At 50.9% G+C, this 19,836-nt stretch overlaps 1 protein-coding gene across 1 annotated transcript in view; it reads right to left on the reverse strand.

Annotated features, from left to right (window-relative positions):
- The window catches only part of LOC144953863 (uncharacterized), a 45,668-nt gene that overhangs the window by 19,607 nt on the left and 6,225 nt on the right, over nucleotides 1-19,836 (reverse strand). The window contains exons 2-3 of the mRNA XM_078884518.1: nucleotides 19,089-19,270; nucleotides 7,316-7,526 (exon numbers count right to left, since the gene is read on the reverse strand). Coding sequence (XP_078740644.1) covers nucleotides 7,316-7,526; nucleotides 19,089-19,270 — 393 coding nt within the window. The remainder of the gene's footprint in view (nucleotides 1-7,315; nucleotides 7,527-19,088; nucleotides 19,271-19,836) is intronic.

Raw genomic sequence — 19,836 nt, forward strand, 5'->3', positions numbered from 1 at the left:
TGTGTGACTCAGTGTGTAGGTGAGTGACTGAGTGTGTGAGTGAGTGTGTAGGTGAGTGACTGAGTGTGTGACTCAGTGTGTAGGTGAGTGACTGAGTGTGTAAGTGACTGAGTGTGTAGGTGAGTGACTGAGTGTGTGAGTGAGTATGTAGGTGAGTGACTGAGTGTGTGAGTGACTGAGTGTGTAGGTGAGTGACTGAGTGTGTGACTCAGTGTGTAGGTGAGTGACTGAGTGTGTGAGTGACTGAGTGTGTAGGTGAGTGACTGAGTGTGTGAGTGACTGAGTGTGTAGGTGAGTGACTGAGTGTGTGAGTGAGTGTGTAGGTGAGTGACTGAGTGTGTGAGTGACTGAGTGTGTAGGTGAGTGACTGAGTGTGTGAGTGACTGAGTGTGTAGGTGAGTGACTGAGTGTGTGAGTGAGTGTGTAGGTGAGTGACTGAGTGTGTAAGTGACTGAGTGTGTAGGTGAGTGACTGAGTGTGTGAGTGACTGAGTGTGTAGGTGAGTGACTGAGTGTGTGAGTGAGTGTGTAGGTGAGTGACTGAGTGTGTAGGTGAGTGACTGAGTGTGTGAGTGAGTGTGTAAGTGACTGAGTGTGTAGGTGAGTGACTGAGTGAGTGAGTGACTGAGTGTGTAGGTGAGTGACTGAGTGTGTGAGTGAGTGTGTAGGTGAGTGACTGAGTGTGTGACTCAGTGTGTAGGTGAGTGACTGAGTGTGTAAGTGACTGAGTGTGTAGGTGAGTGAATGAGTGTGTGACTCAGTGTGTAGGTGAGTGACTGAGTGTGTGAGTGACTGAGTGTGTAGGTGAGTGACTGAGTGTGTGAGTGAGTGTGTAGGTGAGTGACTGAGTGTGTGACTCAGTGTGTAGGTGAGTGACTGAGTGTGTGAGTGAGTGTGTAGGTGAGTGACTGAGTGTGTGACTCAGTGTGTAGGTGAGTGACTGAGTGTGTAAGTGACTGAGTGTGTAGGTGAGTGACTGAGTGTGTGAGTGAGTATGTAGGTGAGTGACTGAGTGTGTGAGTGACTGAGTGTGTAGGTGAGTGACTGAGTGTGTGACTCAGTGTGTAGGTGAGTGACTGAGTGTGTGAGTGACTGAGTGTGTAGGTGAGTGACTGAGTGTGTGAGTGACTGAGTGTGTAGGTGAGTGACTGAGTGTGTGAGTGAGTGTGTAGGTGAGTGACTGAGTGTGTGAGTGACTGAGTGTGTAGGTGAGTGACTGAGTGTGTGAGTGACTGAGTGTGTAGGTGAGTGACTGAGTGTGTGAGTGAGTGTGTAGGTGAGTGACTGAGTGTGTAAGTGACTGAGTGTGTAGGTGAGTGACTGAGTGTGTGAGTGACTGAGTGTGTAGGTGAGTGACTGAGTGTGTGAGTGAGTGTGTAGGTGAGTGACTGAGTGTGTAGGTGAGTGACTGAGTGTGTGAGTGAGTGTGTAAGTGACTGAGTGTGTAGGTGAGTGACTGAGTGAGTGAGTGACTGAGTGTGTAGGTGAGTGACTGAGTGTGTGAGTGAGTGTGTAGGTGAGTGACTGAGTGTGTGACTCAGTGTGTAGGTGAGTGACTGAGTGTGTAAGTGACTGAGTGTGTAGGTGAGTGAATGAGTGTGTGACTCAGTGTGTAGGTGAGTGACTGAGTGTGTGAGTGACTGAGTGTGTAGGTGAGTGACTGAGTGTGTGAGTGAGTGTGTAGGTGAGTGACTGAGTGTGTGACTCAGTGTGTAGGTGAGTGACTGAGTGTGTAAGTGACTGAGTGTGTAGGTGAGTGACTGAGTGTGTGAGTGAGTGTGTAGGTGAGTGACTGAGTGTGTGACTCAGTGTGTAGGTGAGTGACTGAGTGTGTAAGTGACTGAGTGTGTAGTAGAGTGTGTAGTTGAGTGTGTGAGTGAGTGTGTAGGTGAGTGACTGAGTGTGTGAGTGAGTGTGTAGGTGAGTGACTGAGTGTGTGACTCAGTGTGTAGGTGAGTGACTGAGTGTGTAAGTGACTGAGTGTGTAGGTGAGTGACTGAGTGTGTAAGTGACTGAGTGTGTAGGTGAGTGACTGAGTGTGTGAGTGAGTGTGTAGGTGAGTGACTGAGTGTGTAGGTGAGTGACTGAGTGTGTAAGTGACTGAGTGTGTAGGTGAGTGACTGAGTGTGTAAGTGACTGAGTGTGTAGGTGAGTGACTGAGTGTGTGAGTGACGGAGTGTGTAGGTGAGTGACTGAGTGTGTGAGTGAGTGTGTAGGTGAGTGACTGAGTGTGTGAGTGACTGACTGACTGTGTAGTTGACTGAGTGACTGAGTGTGTAGGTGAGTGACTGACTGAGTGTGTAGGTGAGTGACTGAGTGTGTAGTTGAATGACTGACTGAGTGTGTAGGTGACTGACTGAGTGACTGACTGTGACGAGGTGGTGTCTGCAGTAGAGGCGGTGTGGGGCGCAGGGTGCAGCACTGAACGGCTCTCCAAGTGACTGAGTGTGTGAGTGACTGAGTGTGTAGTTGAGTGACTGACTGAGTGACTGAGTGTGTAGGTGAGTGACTGACTGAGTGTGTAGGTGAGTGACTGAGTGACTGAGTGTGTAGGTGAGTGAGTGACTGAGTGACTGTGTAAGTGACTGACTGAGTGACTGACTGTGACGAGGTGGTGTCTGCAGTAGAGGCGGTGCGGGGTGCAGGGTGCAGCACTGAACGGCTCTCCAAGTGACTGAGTGTGTGAGTGACTGACTGTGTAGTTGAGTGACTGACTGAGTGACTGAGTGAGTGAGTGACTGAGTGACTGACTGACTGAGTGACTGTGTAAGTGACTGACTGGGTGACTGACTGTGACGAGGTGGTGTCTGCAGTAGAGGCGGTGTGGGGCGCAGGGTGCAGCACTGAACGGCTCCCCAAGTGACTGAGTGTGTGAGTGAGTTTGTAGGTGAGTGACTGAGTGTGTGAGTGAGTGTGTAGGTGAGTGACTGAGTGTGTGAGTGAGTGTGTAGGTGAGTGACTGAGTGTGTGAGTGAGTGAGTGTGTAGGTGAGTGACTGAGTGTGTGAGTGACTGAGTGTGTAGGTGAGTGACTGAGTGTGTGAGTGAGTGTGTAGGTGAGTGACTGAGTGAGTGACTGTGTAGGTGAATGACTGAGTGTGTGAGTGACTGAGTGTGTAGGTGAGTGACTGAGTGTGTGAGTGACTGAGTGTGTGAGTGAGTGACTGAGTGTGTGAGTGAGTGTGTAGGTGAGTGACTGAGTGTGTGAGTGAGTGTGTAGGTGAGTAACTGAGTGTGTGAGTGAGTTTGTAGGTGAGTGACTGAGTGTGTGAGTGAGTTTGTAGGTGAGTGACTGAGTGTGTGACTCAGTGTGTAGGTGAGTGACTGAGTGTGTAAGTGACTGAGTGTGTAGGTGAGTGACTGAGTGTGTGAGTGACTGAGTGTGTGAGTGAGTGTGTAGGTGAGTGACTGAGTGTGTGACTGAGTGTGTAGGTGAGTGACTGAGTGTGTAGTTGAGTGACTGTGTGTGTAGTTGAGTGACTGAGTGTGTGAGTGAGTGTGTAGGTGAGTGACTGAGTGTGTGACTGAGTGTGTAGGTGAGTGACTGAGTGTGTAGTTGAGTGACTGTGCGTGTAGTTGAGTGACTGAGTGTGTGAGTGAGTGTGTAGGTGAGTGACTGAGTGTGTGACTGAGTGTGTAGGTGAGTGACTGAGTGTGTAGTTGAGTGACTGTGTGTGTAGTTGAGTGACTGAGTGTGTGAGTGAGTGTGTAGGTGAGTGACTGAGTGTGTAGGTGAGTGACTGAGTGTGTAGTTGAGTGACTGAGTGACTGAGTGAGTGTGTAGTTGAGTGTGTAGTTGAGTGTGTAGTTGACTGAGTGTGTAGTTGAGTGAGTGAGTGACTGAGTGACTGAGTGACTGAGTGTGTAGTTGAGTGACTGAGTGACTGTGTAAGTGACTGACTGGGTGACTGACTGTGACGAGGTGGTGTCTGCAGTAGAGGCGGTGCGGGGCGCAGGGTGCAGCACTGAACGGCTCCCCAAGCGACTGAGTGACTGACTGACTGTGTAAGTGACTGACTGACTGAGTGTGTAGTTGAGTGTGTAGGTGAGTGACTGAGTGTGTAGTTGAATGACTGACTGAGTGTGTAGGTGACTGACTGAGTGACTGACTGTGACGAGGTGGTGTCTGCAGTAGAGGCGGTGTGGGGCACAGGGTGCAGCACTGAACGGCTCCCCAAGTGACTGAGTGTGTGAGTGACTGACTGTGTAGTTGAGTGAGTGACTGAGTGACTGAGTGAGTGAGTGAGTGACTGTGTAAGTGACTGAGTGAGTGTGTAGTTGAGTGACTGAGTGTGTAGTTGAGTGTGTAGTTGAGTGTGTAGTTGAGTGACTGAGTGAGTGAGTGACTGACTGAGTGTGTAGTTGAGTGACTGAGTGTGTAGGTGAGTGACTGACTGAGTGTGTAGGTGAGTGACTGAGTGTGTAGTTGAATGACTGACTGAGTGTGTAGGTGACTGACTGAGTGACTGACTGTGACAAGGTGGTGTCTGCAGTAGAGGCGGTGTGGGGCGCAGGGTGCAGCACTGAACGGCTCCCCAAGTGACTGAGTGTGTGAGTGACTGAGTGTGTAGTAGAGTGTGTAGTTGAGTGACTGACTGAGTGACTGACTGTGTAGTAGAGTGTGTAGTTGAGTGTGTGAGTGAGTGTGTAGTTGAGTGACTGAGTGTGTAGTTGAGTGTGTAGTTGAGTGACTGACTGAGTGTGTAGGTGAGTGACTGAGTGTGTAGTTGAGTGTGTAGTTGAGTGACTGAGTGTGTGAGTGAGTGAGTGTGTAGGTGAGTGACTGAGTGTGTGAGTGACTGAGTGTGTAGGTGAGTGACTGAGTGTGTGAGTGAGTGTGTAGGTGAGTGACTGAGTGAGTGACTGTGTAGGTGAATGACTGAGTGTGTGAGTGACTGAGTGTGTAGGTGAGTGACTGAGTGTGTGAGTGACTGAGTGTGTGAGTGAGTGACTGAGTGTGTGAGTGAGTGTGTAGGTGAGTGACTGAGTGTGTGAGTGAGTGTGTAGGTGAGTAACTGAGTGTGTGAGTGAGTTTGTAGGTGAGTGACTGAGTGTGTGAGTGAGTTTGTAGGTGAGTGACTGAGTGTGTGACTCAGTGTGTAGGTGAGTGACTGAGTGTGTAAGTGACTGAGTGTGTAGGTGAGTGACTGAGTGTGTGAGTGACTGAGTGTGTGAGTGAGTGTGTAGGTGAGTGACTGAGTGTGTGACTGAGTGTGTAGGTGAGTGACTGAGTGTGTAGTTGAGTGACTGTGTGTGTAGTTGAGTGACTGAGTGTGTGAGTGAGTGTGTAGGTGAGTGACTGAGTGTGTGACTGAGTGTGTAGGTGAGTGACTGAGTGTGTAGTTGAGTGACTGTGCGTGTAGTTGAGTGACTGAGTGTGTGAGTGAGTGTGTAGGTGAGTGACTGAGTGTGTGACTGAGTGTGTAGGTGAGTGACTGAGTGTGTAGTTGAGTGACTGTGTGTGTAGTTGAGTGACTGAGTGTGTGAGTGAGTGTGTAGGTGAGTGACTGAGTGTGTAGGTGAGTGACTGAGTGTGTAGTTGAGTGACTGAGTGACTGAGTGAGTGTGTAGTTGAGTGTGTAGTTGAGTGTGTAGTTGACTGAGTGTGTAGTTGAGTGAGTGAGTGACTGAGTGACTGAGTGACTGAGTGTGTAGTTGAGTGACTGAGTGACTGTGTAAGTGACTGACTGGGTGACTGACTGTGACGAGGTGGTGTCTGCAGTAGAGGCGGTGCGGGGCGCAGGGTGCAGCACTGAACGGCTCCCCAAGCGACTGAGTGACTGACTGACTGTGTAAGTGACTGACTGACTGAGTGTGTAGTTGAGTGTGTAGGTGAGTGACTGAGTGTGTAGTTGAATGACTGACTGAGTGTGTAGGTGACTGACTGAGTGACTGACTGTGACGAGGTGGTGTCTGCAGTAGAGGCGGTGTGGGGCACAGGGTGCAGCACTGAACGGCTCCCCAAGTGACTGAGTGTGTGAGTGACTGACTGTGTAGTTGAGTGAGTGACTGAGTGACTGAGTGAGTGAGTGAGTGACTGTGTAAGTGACTGAGTGAGTGTGTAGTTGAGTGACTGAGTGTGTAGTTGAGTGTGTAGTTGAGTGTGTAGTTGAGTGACTGAGTGAGTGAGTGACTGACTGAGTGTGTAGTTGAGTGACTGAGTGTGTAGGTGAGTGACTGACTGAGTGTGTAGGTGAGTGACTGAGTGTGTAGTTGAATGACTGACTGAGTGTGTAGGTGACTGACTGAGTGACTGACTGTGACAAGGTGGTGTCTGCAGTAGAGGCGGTGTGGGGCGCAGGGTGCAGCACTGAACGGCTCCCCAAGTGACTGAGTGTGTGAGTGACTGAGTGTGTAGTAGAGTGTGTAGTTGAGTGACTGACTGAGTGACTGACTGTGTAGTAGAGTGTGTAGTTGAGTGTGTGAGTGAGTGTGTAGTTGAGTGACTGAGTGTGTAGTTGAGTGTGTAGTTGAGTGACTGACTGAGTGTGTAGGTGAGTGACTGAGTGTGTAGTTGAGTGTGTAGTTGAGTGACTGACTGAGTGTGTAGGTGAGTGACTGAGTGTGTAGTTGAATGACTGCCTGAGTGTGTAGGTGACTGACTGAGTGACTGACTGTGACGAGGTGGTGTCTGCAGTAGAGGCGGTGTGGGGCACAGGGTGCAGCACTGAACGGCTCCCCAAGTGACTGAGTGTGTGAGTGACTGACTGTGTAGTTGAGTGAGTGACTGAGTGACTGAGTGAGTGAGTGACTGTGTAAGTGACTGAGTGAGTGTGTAGTTGAGTGACTGAGTGTGTAGTTGAGTGTGTAGTTGAGTGTGTAGTTGAGTGACTGAGTGAGTGAGTGACTGACTGAGTGTGTAGTTGAGTGACTGAGTGTGTAGGTGAGTGACTGACTGAGTGTGTAGGTGAGTGACTGAGTGTGTAGTTGAATGACTGACTGAGTGTGTAGGTGACTGACTGAGTGACTGACTGTGACAAGGTGGTGTCTGCAGTAGAGGCGGTGTGGGGCGCAGGGTGCAGCACTGAACGGCTCCCCAAGTGACTGAGTGTGTGAGTGACTGAGTGTGTAGTAGAGTGTGTAGTTGAGTGACTGACTGAGTGACTGACTGTGTAGTAGAGTGTGTAGTTGAGTGTGTGAGTGAGTGTGTAGTTGAGTGACTGAGTGTGTAGTTGAGTGTGTAGTTGAGTGACTGACTGAGTGTGTAGGTGAGTGACTGAGTGTGTAGTTGAGTGTGTAGTTGAGTGACTGACTGAGTGTGTAGGTGAGTGACTGAGTGTGTAGTTGAATGACTGCCTGAGTGTGTAGGTGACTGACTGGGTGACTGACTGTGACGAGGTGGTGTCTGCAGTAGAGGCGGTGTGGGGCGCAGGGTGCAGCACTGAACGGCTCCCCGGGCTCCAGGGCCCCGCTGCACGCACTGCACGTGAAGCAGGCCACGTGGTACACGGCGGCGCGCGCCCTCATCACGAGCTCGGCGGCAGCGATGCCCAAGTGGCAACGTGCGCAGCGCTGCACTGAGAAGCGCCTGGGGGGTGGGGGGTGGGGGGGGGGAGGGGGTGGGGGGGGAGGGGTGGGGGAGGTGGGGGCGAGCGGGGAGGGGGGGGGAGATGGGGGGGAGGGGTGGGGGAGGTGGGGGCGAGCGGGGAGGGGGGGGAGGGGGGTGGGGGGGGTGGGTGGGGGGGGAGGGGTGGGGGAGGTGGGGGCGAGCGGGGAGGGGGGGGGAGATGGGGGGGAGGGGTGGGGGAGGTGGGGGCGAGCGGGGAGGGGGGGAGGGGGGTGGGGGGGGGGGAGGGGGTGGGGGGGGAGGGGTGGGGGGAGGTGGGGGCGAGCGGGGAGGGGGGGGGAGATGGGGGGGAGGGGTGGGGGAGGTGGGGGCGAGCGGGGAGGGGGGGAGGGGGGTGGGGGGGGGGGTGGGGGGGGAGGGGTGGGGGAGGTGGGGGCGAGCGGGGAGGGGGGGGAGATGGGGGGGAGGGGTGGGGGAGGTGGGGGCGAGCGGGGAGGGGGGGAGGGGGGTGGGGGGGGGGAGGGGGTGGGGGGGGAGGGGTGGGGAGGTGGGGGCGAGCGGGGGAGGGGGGGGGAGGGGGAGATGGGGGGGAGGGGTGGGGGAGGTGGGGGCGAGCGGGGGAGGGGGGGGGAGGGGGAGATGGGGGGGAGGGGTGGGGGAGGTGGGGGCGAGCGGGGAGGGGGGGGGAGGGGGGGATGGGGGGGAGGGGTGGGGGGGAGGGGGTGGGGGAGGTGGGGGGCGAGCGGGGGAGGGGGGGGGGAGATGGGGGGGAGGGGTGGGGGAGGTGGGGGCGAGCGGGGAGGGGGGGAGGGGGGTGGGGGGGGGGGTGGGGGGGGAGGGGTGGGGGAGGTGGGGGGCGAGCGGGGAGGGGGGGGGGAGGGGGGAGATGGGGGGGAGGGGTGGGGGAGGTGGGGGCGAGCGGGGAGGGGGGGGGGAGATGGGGGGGAGGGGTGGGGGAGGTGGGGGCGAGCGGGGAGGGGGGGGAGGGGGGTGGGGGGGGGGAGGGGGGTGGGGGGGGAGGGGTGGGGGAGGTGGGGGCGAGCGGGGAGGGGGGGGGAGGGGGAGATGGGGGGGAGGGGTGGGGGAGGTGGGGGCGAGCGGGGAGGGGGGGGGAGGGGGGAGATGGGGGGGAGGGGTGGGGGAGGTGGGGGCGAGCGGGGAGGGGGGGGAGGGGGGGATGGGGGGGAGGGGTGGGGGGGAGGGGTGGGGGAGGTGGGGGCGAGCGGGGGAGGGGGGGGGAGATGGGGGGGAGGGGTGGGGGAGGTGGGGGCGAGCGGGGAGGGGGGGAGGGGGGTGGGGGGGGGGTGGGGGGGGGAGGGGTGGGGGAGGTGGGGGCGAGCGGGGAGGGGGGGGGGAGGGGGAGATGGGGGGGAGGGGTGGGGGAGGTGGGGGCGAGCGGGGAGGGGGGGGGGAGATGGGGGGGAGGGGTGGGGGAGGTGGGGGCGAGCGGGGGAGGGGGGGAGGGGGGGGGTGGGGGGGGGGGGAGGGGGTGGGGGGGGGAGGGGTGGGGGAGGTGGGGGCGAGCGGGGAGGGGGGGGGAGGGGGAGATGGGGGGGAGGGGTGGGGGAGGTGGGGGCGAGCGGGGAGGGGGGGGGAGGGGGAGATGGGGGGGAGGGGTGGGGGAGGTGGGGGCGAGCGGGGAGGGGGGGGAGGGGGGGATGAGGGGGAGGGGTGGGGGGGAGGGGTGGGGGAGGTGGGGGCGAGCGGGGAGGGGGGGGGAGATGGGGGGGGAGGGGTGGGGGAGGTGGGGGCGAGCGGGGAGGGGGGGAGGGGGGGTGGGGGGGGGGTGGGGGGGGAGGGGTGGGGGAGGTGGGGGCGAGCGGGGGAGGGGGGGGGAGGGGGGAGATGGGGGGGAGGGGTGGGGGAGGTGGGGGCGAGCGGGGAGGGGGGGGGAGATGGGGGGGAGGGGTGGGGGAGGTGGGGGCGAGCGGGGAGGGGGGGAGGGGGGGTGGGGGGGGGGAGGGGGTGGGGGGGGAGGGGTGGGGGAGGTGGGGGCGAGCGGGGAGGGGGGGGGGAGGGGGAGATGGGGGGGAGGGGTGGGGGAGGTGGGGGCGAGCGGGGAGGGGGGGGGAGGGGAGATGGGGGGGAGGGGGTGGGGGAGGTGGGGGCGAGCGGGGAGGGGGGGGAGGGGGGGATGGGGGGGGAGGGGTGGGGGGGAGGGGTGGGGGAGGTGGGGGCGAGCGGGGATGGGGGGGAGGGGGGGATGGGGGGGGAGGGGTGGGGGGGGAGGGGTGGGGGGAGGTGGGGGCGAGCGGGGGAGGGGGGGGAGGGGGGGATGGGGGGGAGGGGTGGGGGGGAGGGGTGGGGGAGGTGGGGGCGAGCGGGGAGGGGGGGGATGGGGGGGGAGGGGGTGGGGGGGGGGAGTGGGGGTGAGGTGGGGGGGGCGGGAGAGTTGGGGGGGGGGATAGGGGGGGGGGTATTCATCTGGTCCAACACCAATGGAGACTAGGCTCTAAGAAAAGCTGTCTCGGGTGTGGACCAATCAACTTCAAGGACAGTGCATATCACCATCATCATCAGAGTTGTTTCTTTTTGTTTGCATTACGACAGCTTGTGTTGTGGTTATTGCAAACATGACCCCTTGTCTTAAGGTGTCAGTTTTGTGTACCAGTTGCAAGGCTAAAAACCCATCACTATATTTTGCCACTGCTAAAGGAGATGTCTCATAGTGTAAATGCTTTACCCCGAGTTCTCAATACTCTGATAGTGCGCTGTTTTTTTGAGTTGTACGCCTTTGGCGTCATCTGGTCCAACACCAGTGGAGACTAGGCTCTAAGAAAAGCTGAACCAATCAACTTCAAAGACAGTGCATACATCATCAGAGTTGTGTTTTTTGTTTGCATTACGACTGCAGGTATTGTGGTCAATGCAAACATGACCCCTTGCACAAAGATGTCAGATTTTGCACCAGTTGAAAGGCTAAAAAACATACCACTACATTTTGCCACTGCTAAAGGAGATGTCTCATAGTGTAAATGCTTTACCCCGAGTTCTCAATACTCTGATAGTGCGCTGTCTTTGAGTTGTGCGCCTTTTGGCGTCATCTGGTCCAACGCCATGTGAGACTAGGCTCTAAGGAAAGCTGTCTCGGGTGTGACCAATCAACTTCAAGGACCATGTGAGACTAGGCTCTAAGGAAAGCTGTCTCGGGTGTGGACCAATCAACTTCAAGGACAGTGCATATCATTATCGTCATCATCATCGGAGATGTTTCTTTTTGTTTGCATTTTGACTGCTTGCGTTGTGGTCAATGCAAACATGACCCCTTGTGTAAAGGTGTCAGTTTTGTGTACCAGTTGAAAGGGTTAAAACCTATTACAGTAAAACCTTGGATTGCGAGTAACTTGGTCTGCGAGTGTTTTGCAAGACGAGCAAAATTTCAAAATAAATATTAATTTGATAAACGAGCGAGGGGTCTTGCAATACGAGTGCTTTGATACACGAGTGCTTGATACACGAGTGCTTTGATACACGAGTGCTTTGATACACGAGTGCTTTGATACACGAGTGCTTTGATACACGAAGTGCTTTGATACACGAGTGCTTTGATATACGAGTGCTTTGATACACGAGTGCTTTGATACACGAGTGCTTTGATATACGAGTGCTTTGATACACGAGTGCTTTGATATACGAGTGCTTTGATACACGAGTGCTTTGATACACGAGTGCTTTGATACACGAGTGCTTTGATACACGAGTGCTTTGATATACGAGTGCTTTGATACACGAGTGCCTTTGATACACGAGTGCTTTGATACACGAGTGCTTTGATACACGAGTGCTTGATACACGAGTGCTTTGATACACGAGTGCTTTGATACACGAGTGCTTTGATATACGAGTGCTTTGATACACGAGTGCTTTGATACACGAGTGCTTTTGATACACGAGTGCTTTGATACACGAGTGCTTTGATATACGAGTGCTTTGATACACGAGTGCTTTGATACACGAGTGCTTTGATACACGAGTGCTTTGATACACGAGTGCTTTGATACACGAGTGCTTTGATACACGAGTGCTTTGATACACGAGTGCTTTGATACACGAGTGCTTTGATACACGAGTGCTTTGATACACGAGTGCTTTGATATACGAGTGCTTTGATACACGAGTGCTTTGATATACGAGTGCTTTGATATACGAGTGCTTTGATACACGAGTGCTTTGATACACGAGTGCTTTGATACACGAGTGCTTTGATACACGAGTGCTTTGATACACGAGTGCTTTGATACACGAGTGCTTTGATATACGAGTGCTTTGATACACGAGTGCTTTGATACACGAGTGCTTTGATATACGAGTGCTTTGATACACGAGTGCTTTGATATACGAGTGCTTTGATATACGAGTGCTTTGATACACGAGTGCTTTGATACACGAGTGCTTTGATATACGAGTGCTTTGATACACGAGTGCTTTGATATACGAGTGCTTTGATATACGAGTGCTTTGATACACGAGTGCTTTGATACACGAGTGCTTTGATATACGAGTGCTTTGATACACGAGTGCTTTGATACACGAGTGCTTTGATACACGAGTGCTTTGATACACGAGTGCTTTGATACACGAGTGCTTTGATATACGAGTGCTTTGATACACGAGTGCTTTGATATACGAGTGCTTTGATATACGAGTGCTTTGATATACGAGTGCTTTGATACACGAGTGCTTTGATACACGAGTGCTTTGATATACGAGTGCTTTGATACACGAGTGCTTTGATACACGAGTGCTTTGATATACGAGTGCTTTGATATACGAGTGCTTTGATACACGAGTGCTTTGATATACGAGTGCTTTGATACACGAGTGCTTTGATACACGAGTGCTTTGATACACGAGTGCTTTGATATACGAGTGCTTTGATATACGAGTGCTTTGATACACGAGTGCTTTGATATACGAGTGCTTTGATATACGAGTGCTTTGATACACGAGTGCTTTGATACACGAGTGCTTTGATATACGAGTGCTTTGATATACGAGTGCTTTGATATACGAGTTTTGATACACGAGTGCTTTGATACACGAGTGCTTTGATATACGAGTGCTTTGATATACGAGTGCTTTGATATACGAGTGCTTTGATACACGAGTGCTTTGATACACGAGTGCTTTGATATACGAGTGCTTTGATATACGAGTGCTTTGATATACGAGTGCTTTGATATACGAGTGCTTTGATACACGAGTGCTTTGATACACGAGTGCTTTGATATACGAGTGCTTTGATACACGAGTGCCTTGATACACGAGTGCTTTGATACACGAGTGCTTTGATATACGAGTGCTTTGATATACGAGTGCTTTGATATACGAGTGCTTTGATACACGAGTGCTTTGATATACGAGTGCTTTGATATACGAGTGCTTTGATATACGAGTGCTTTGATATACGAGTGCTTTGATATACGAGTGCTTTGATATACGAGTGCTTTGATACACGAGTGCTTTGATACACGAGTGCTTTGATACACGAGTGCTTTGATATACGAGTGCTTTGATACACGAGTGCTTTGATATACGAGTGCTTTGATACACGAGTGCTTTGATACACGAGTGCTTTGATACACGAGTGCTTTGATATACGAGTGCTTTGATATACGAGTGCTTTGATATACGAGTGCTTTGATACACGAGTGCTTTGATAACGAGTGCTTTGATACACGAGTGCTTTGATACTACGAAGTGCTTTGATACACGAGTGCTTTGATACACGAGTGCTTTGATACACGAGTGCTTTGATACACGAAGTGCTTTGATACACGAGTGCTTTGATACACGAGTGCTTTGATACACGAGTGCTTTGATACACGAGTGCTTTGATACACGAGTGCTTTGATACACGAGTGCTTTGATACACGAGTGCTTTGATATACGAGTGCTTTGATACACGAGTGCTTTGATACACGAGTGCTTTGATACACGAGTGCTTTGATACACGAGTGCTTTGATACACGAGTGCTTTGATACACGAGTGCTTTGATACACGAGTGCTTTGATACACGAGTGCTTTGATATACGAGTGCTTTGATACACGAGTGCTTTGATACACGAGTGCTTTGATACACGAGTGCTTTGATACACGAGTGCTTTGATATACGAGTGCTTTGATATACGAGTGCTTTGATACACGAGTGCTTTGATACACGAGTGCTTTGATACACGAGTGCTTTGATACACGAGTGCTTTGATACACGAGTGCTTTGATACACGAGTGCTTTGATACACGAGTGCTTTGATAACGAGTGCTTTGATATACGAGTGCTTTGATACACGAGTGCTTTGATATACGAGTGCTTTGATACACGAGTGCTTTGATACACGAGTGCTTTGATACACGAGTGCTTTGATATACGAGTGCTTTGATACACGAGTGCTTTGATACACGAGTGCTTTGATACACGAGTGCTTTGATATACGAGTGCTTTGATACACGAGTGCTTTGATACACGAGTGCTTTGATACACGAGTGCTTTGATACACGAGTGCTTTGATACACGAGTGCTTTGATACGAGGCTTTGATACACGAGTGCTTTGATACACGAGTGCTTTGATACACGAGTGCTTTGATACACGAGTGCTTTGATACACGAGTGCTTTGATACACGAGTGCTTTGATACACGAGTGCTTTGATACACGAGTGCTTTGATACACGAGTGCTTTGATATACGAGTGCTTTGATACACGAGTGCTTTGATACACGAGTGCTTTGATATACGAGTGCTTTGATACACGAGTGCTTTGATACACGAGTGCTTTGATACACGAGTGCTTTGATACACGAGTGCTTTGATACACGAGTGCTTTGATACACGAGTGCTTTGATACACGAGTGCTTTGATACACGAGTGCTTTGATACACGAGTGCTTTGATACACGAGTGCTTTGATACACGAGTGCTTTGATACACGAGTGCTTTGATACACGAGTGCTTTGATACACGAGTGCTTTGATACACGAGTGCTTTGATACACGAGTGCTTTGATACACGAGTGCTTTGATACACGAGTGCTTTGATACACGAGTGCTTTGATACACGAGTGCTTTGATACACGAGTGCTTTGATACACGAGTGCTTTGATACACGAGTGCTTTGATACACGAGTGCTTTGATACACGAGTGCTTTGATACACGAGTGCTTTGATACACGAGTGCTTTGATACACGAGTGCTTTGATACACGAGTGCTTTGATACACGAGTGCTTTGATACACGAGTGCTTTGATACACGAGTGCTTTGATATACGAGTGCTTTGATACACGAGTGCTTTGATACACGAGTGCTTTGATACACGAGTGCTTTGATACACGAGTGCTTTGATACACGAGTGCTTTGATACACGAGTGCTTTGATACACGAGTGCTTTGATACACGAGTGCTTTGATACACGAGTGCTTTGATACACGAGTGCTTTGATACACGAGTGCTTTGATACACGAGTGCTTTGATACACGAGTGCTTTGATATACGAGTGCTTTGATACACGAGTGCTTTGATACACGAGTGCTTTGATACACGAGTGCTTTGATACACGAGTGCTTTGATACACGAGTGCTTTGATACACGAGTGCTTTGATACACGAGTGCTTTGATACACGAGTGCTTTGATACACGAGTGCTTTGATACACGAGTGCTTTGATACACGAGTGCTTTGATACACGAGTGCTTTGATACACGAGTGCTTTGATATACGAGTGCTTTGATACACGAGTGCTTTGATACACGAGTGCTTTGATACACGAGTGCTTTGATACACGAGTGCTTTGATACACGAGTGCTTTGATACACGAGTGCTTTGATACACGAGTGCTTTGATACACGAGTGCTTTGATACACGAGTGCTTTGATACACGAGTGCTTTGATACACGAGTGCTTTGATACACGAGTGCTTTGATATACGAGTGCTTTGATACACGAGTGCTTTGATACACGAGTGCTTTGATACACGAGTGCTTGATACACGAGTGCTTTGATACACGAGTGCTTTGATACACGAGTGCTTTGATACACGAGTGCTTTGATACACGAGTGGCTTTGATACACGAGTGCTTTGATACACGAGTGCTTTGATACACGAGTGCTTTGATACACGAGTGCTTTGATATACGAGTGCTTTGATACACGAGTGCTTTGATACACGAGTGCTTTGATACACGAGTGCTTTCTGATACACGAGTGCTTTTGATACACGAGTGCTTTGATACACGAGTGCTTTGATACACGAGGTGCTTTGATACACGAGTGCTTTGATACACGAGTGCTTTTGATACACGAGTGCTTTGATATACGAGGTGCTTTGATACACGAGTGCTTTTGATACACGAGTGCTTTGATACACGAGTGCGTGCTTTGATACACGAGTGCTTTGATACACGAGTGCTTTGATACACGAGTGCTTTGATACACGAGTGCTTTGATACACGAGTGCTTTGATACACGAGTGCTTTGATATACGAGTGCTTTGATACACGAGTGCTTTGATACACGAGTGCTTTGATACACGAGTGCTTTGATACACGAGTGCTTTGATACACGAGTGCTTTGATACACGAGTGCTTTGATACACGAGCTGCTTTGATACACGAGTGCTTTGATAACGAGTGCTTTGATACACGAGTGCTTTGATACACGAGTGCTTTGATACACGAGTGCTTTGATATACGAGTGCTTTGATACACGAGTGCTTTGATACACGAGTGCTTTGATATACGAGTGCTTTGATACACGAGTGCTTTGATACACGAGTGCTTTGATACACGAGTGCTTTGATACACGAGTGCTTTGATACACGAGTGCTTTGATACACGAGTGCTTTGATACACGAGTGCTTTGATACACGAGTGCTTTGATACACGAGTGCTTTGATACACGAGTGCTTTGATATACGAGTGCTTTGATATACGAGTGCTTTGATACACGAGTGCTTTGATATACGAGTGCTTTGATACACGAGTGCTTTGATACACGAGTGCTTTGATACACGAGTGCTTTGATACACGAGTGCTTTGATACACGAGTGCTTTGATACACGAGTGCTTTGATACACGAGTGCTTTGATATACGAGTGCTTTGATACACGAGTGCTTTGATACACGAGTGCTTTGATACACGAGTGCTTTGATACACGAGTGCTTTGATACACGAGTGCTTTGATACACGAGTGCTTTGATACACGAGTGCTTTGATACACGAGTGCTTTGATACACGAGTGCTTTGATACACGAGTGCTTTGATACACGAGTGCTTTGATACACGAGTGCTTTGATACACGAGTGCTTTGATACACGAGTGCTTTGATACACGAGTGCTTTGATACACGAGTGCTTTGATACACGAGTGCTTTGATACACGAGTGCTTTGATACACGAGTGCTTTGATACACGAGTGCTTTGATATACGAGTGCTTTGATATACGAGTGCTTTGATACACGAGTGCTTTGATACACGAGTGCTTTGATATACGAGTGCTTTGATACACGAGTGCTTTGATACACGAGTGCTTTGATACACGAGTGCTTTGATACACGAGTGCTTTGATACACGAGTGCTTTGATACACGAGTGCTTTGATACACGAGTGCTTTGATACACGAGTGCTTTGATATACGAGTGCTTTGATATACGAGTGCTTTGATACACGAGTGCTTTGATACACGAGTGCTTTGATACACGAGTGCTTTGATATACGAGTGCTTTGATACACGAGTGCTTTGATACACGAGTGCTTTGATATACGAGTGCTTTGATATACGAGTGCTTTGATATACGAGTGCTTTGATATACGAGTGCTTTGATACACGAGTGCTTTGATCCACGAGTGCTTTGATACACGAGTGCTTTGATACACGAGTGCTTTGATACACGAATGCTTTGATACACGAGTGCTTTGATACACGAGTGCTTTGATACACGAGTGCTTTGATATATGAGTGCTTTGATATATGAGTGCTTTGATACACGAATGCTTTGATACACGAGTGCTTTGATACACGAGTGCTTTGATACACGAGTGCTTTGATATACGAGTGCTTTGATATATGAGTGCTTTGATACACGAGTGCTTTGATATAAGAGTGCTTTGATACACGAGTGCTTTGATACACGAGTGCTTTGATATACGAGTGCTTTGATATACGAGTGTTTTGATACACGAGTGCTTTGATACACGAGTGCTTTGATATACGAGTGCTTTGATACACGAGTGCTTTGATACACGAGTGCTTTGATACACGAGTGCTTTGATACACGAGTGCTTTGATACACGAGTGCTTTGATACACGAGTGCTTTGATACACGAGTGCTTTGATATACGAGTGCTTTGATACACGAGTGCTTTGATACACGAGTGCTTTGATACACGAGTGCTTTGATACACGAGTGCTTTGATATACGAGTGCTTTGATACACGAGTGCTTTGATATGCGAGTGCTTTGATACACGAGTGCTTTGATATACGAGTGCTTTGATACACGAGTGCTTTGATATACGAGTGCTTTGATACACGAGTGCTTTGATATACGAGTGCTTTGATACACGAGTGCTTTGATACACGAGTGCTTTGATACACGAGTGCTTTGATACACGAGTGCTTTGATATACGAGTGCTTTGATACACGAGTGCTTTGATATACGAGTGCTTTGATACACGAGTGCTTTGATACACGAGTGCTTTGATATACGAGTGCTTTGATATACGAGTGCTTTGATACACGAGTGCTTTGATACACGAGTGCTTTGATATACGAGTGTTTTGATACACGAGTGCTTTGATATACGAGTGCTTTGATATACGAGTGCTTTGATATACGAGTGCTTTGATATACGAGTGCTTTGATACACGAGTGCTTTGATATACGAGTGCTTTGATACACGAGTGCTTTGATATACGAGTGCTTTGATATACGAGTGCTTTGATATACGAGTGCTTTGATATACGAGTGCTTTGATACACGAGTGCCTTGATATACGAGTGCTTCGATACACGAGTGCTTTGATACACGAGTGCTTTGATACACGAGTGCTTTGATATACGAGTGCTTTGATACACGAGTGCCTTGATATACGAGTGCTTCGATACACGAGTGCTTTGATACACGAGTGCTTTGATATACGAGTGCTTTGATACACGAGTGCTTTGATACACGAGTGCTTTGATACACGAGTGCTTTGATACACGAGCGCTTTGATACACGAGTGCTTTGATACACGAGTGCTTTGATACACGAGTGCTTTGATACACGAGTGCTTTGATACACGAGTGCTTTGATAGACGAGTGCTTTGATACACGAGTGCTTTGATACACGAGTGCTTTGATACACGAGTGCTTTGATATACGAGTGCTTTGATACACGAGTGCTTTGATATACGAGTGCTTTGATACACGAGTGCTTTGATACACGAGTGCTTTGATACACGAGTGCTTTGGATTACAAACACGTTCCCGGAACGAATCACGCTCGCAATCCAAGGTTTTTACTGTGCCACATTTTGCCACCGCTAAAGTCGATGTCACATGGTGCGAATCCCTTCGCGGGTACTCGCTGCCACGAGGCGATTGACCCACCTGTAATAATCTCGCTTGCAGTAGATGGCTCCGTCCTTGCTGAAGCAAGTGAGCTCGCACTCGAGAGGTCGGGCACACTCGCAGCATCGCAAGCACGCCGTGTGCCAGGCGCGGTCCACCGCCAACAGATAGTAGCGCTCGCAGATGGCGCGACCACAGCCCGCACACTCGCCGCTCACCTTCTGCGGAAAACGCACACGCACGCTCGCTTACTCAGCTACTCACTCAGCTACTCAGCTACTCACTCAGCTACTCAGCTACTCAGCTACTCACTCAGCTACTCAGCTACTCACCTACTCAGCTACTCAGCTACTCACTCAGCTACTCAGCTACTCAGCTACTCAGCTACTCACTCAGCTACTCAGCTACTCACTCAGCTACTCAGCTACTCACCTACTCACCTACTCAGCTACTCACTCAGCTACTCAGCTACTCACTCAGCTACTCAGCTACTCAGCTACTCACTCAGCTACTCAGCTACTCACTCAGCTACTCAGCTACTCACCTACTCAGCTACTCAGCTACTCAGCTACTCACTCAGCTACTCACTCAGCTACTCACTCAGCTACTCAGCTACTCACCTACTCAGCTACTCAGCTACTCACTCAGCTACTCAGCTACTCACTCAGCTACTCACTCAGCTACTCAGCTACTCACTCAGCTACTCAGCTACTCACTCAGCTACTCAGCTACTCACTCAGCTACTCAGCTACTCACTCAGCTACTCACTCAGCTACTCAGCTACTCA

This window comes from Lampetra fluviatilis, assembly GCF_964198595.1.
Source record: "Lampetra fluviatilis chromosome 69 unlocalized genomic scaffold, kcLamFluv1.1 SUPER_69_unloc_1, whole genome shotgun sequence".
NCBI classification, from domain to species: Eukaryota; Metazoa; Chordata; class Hyperoartia; order Petromyzontiformes; family Petromyzontidae; genus Lampetra; species Lampetra fluviatilis.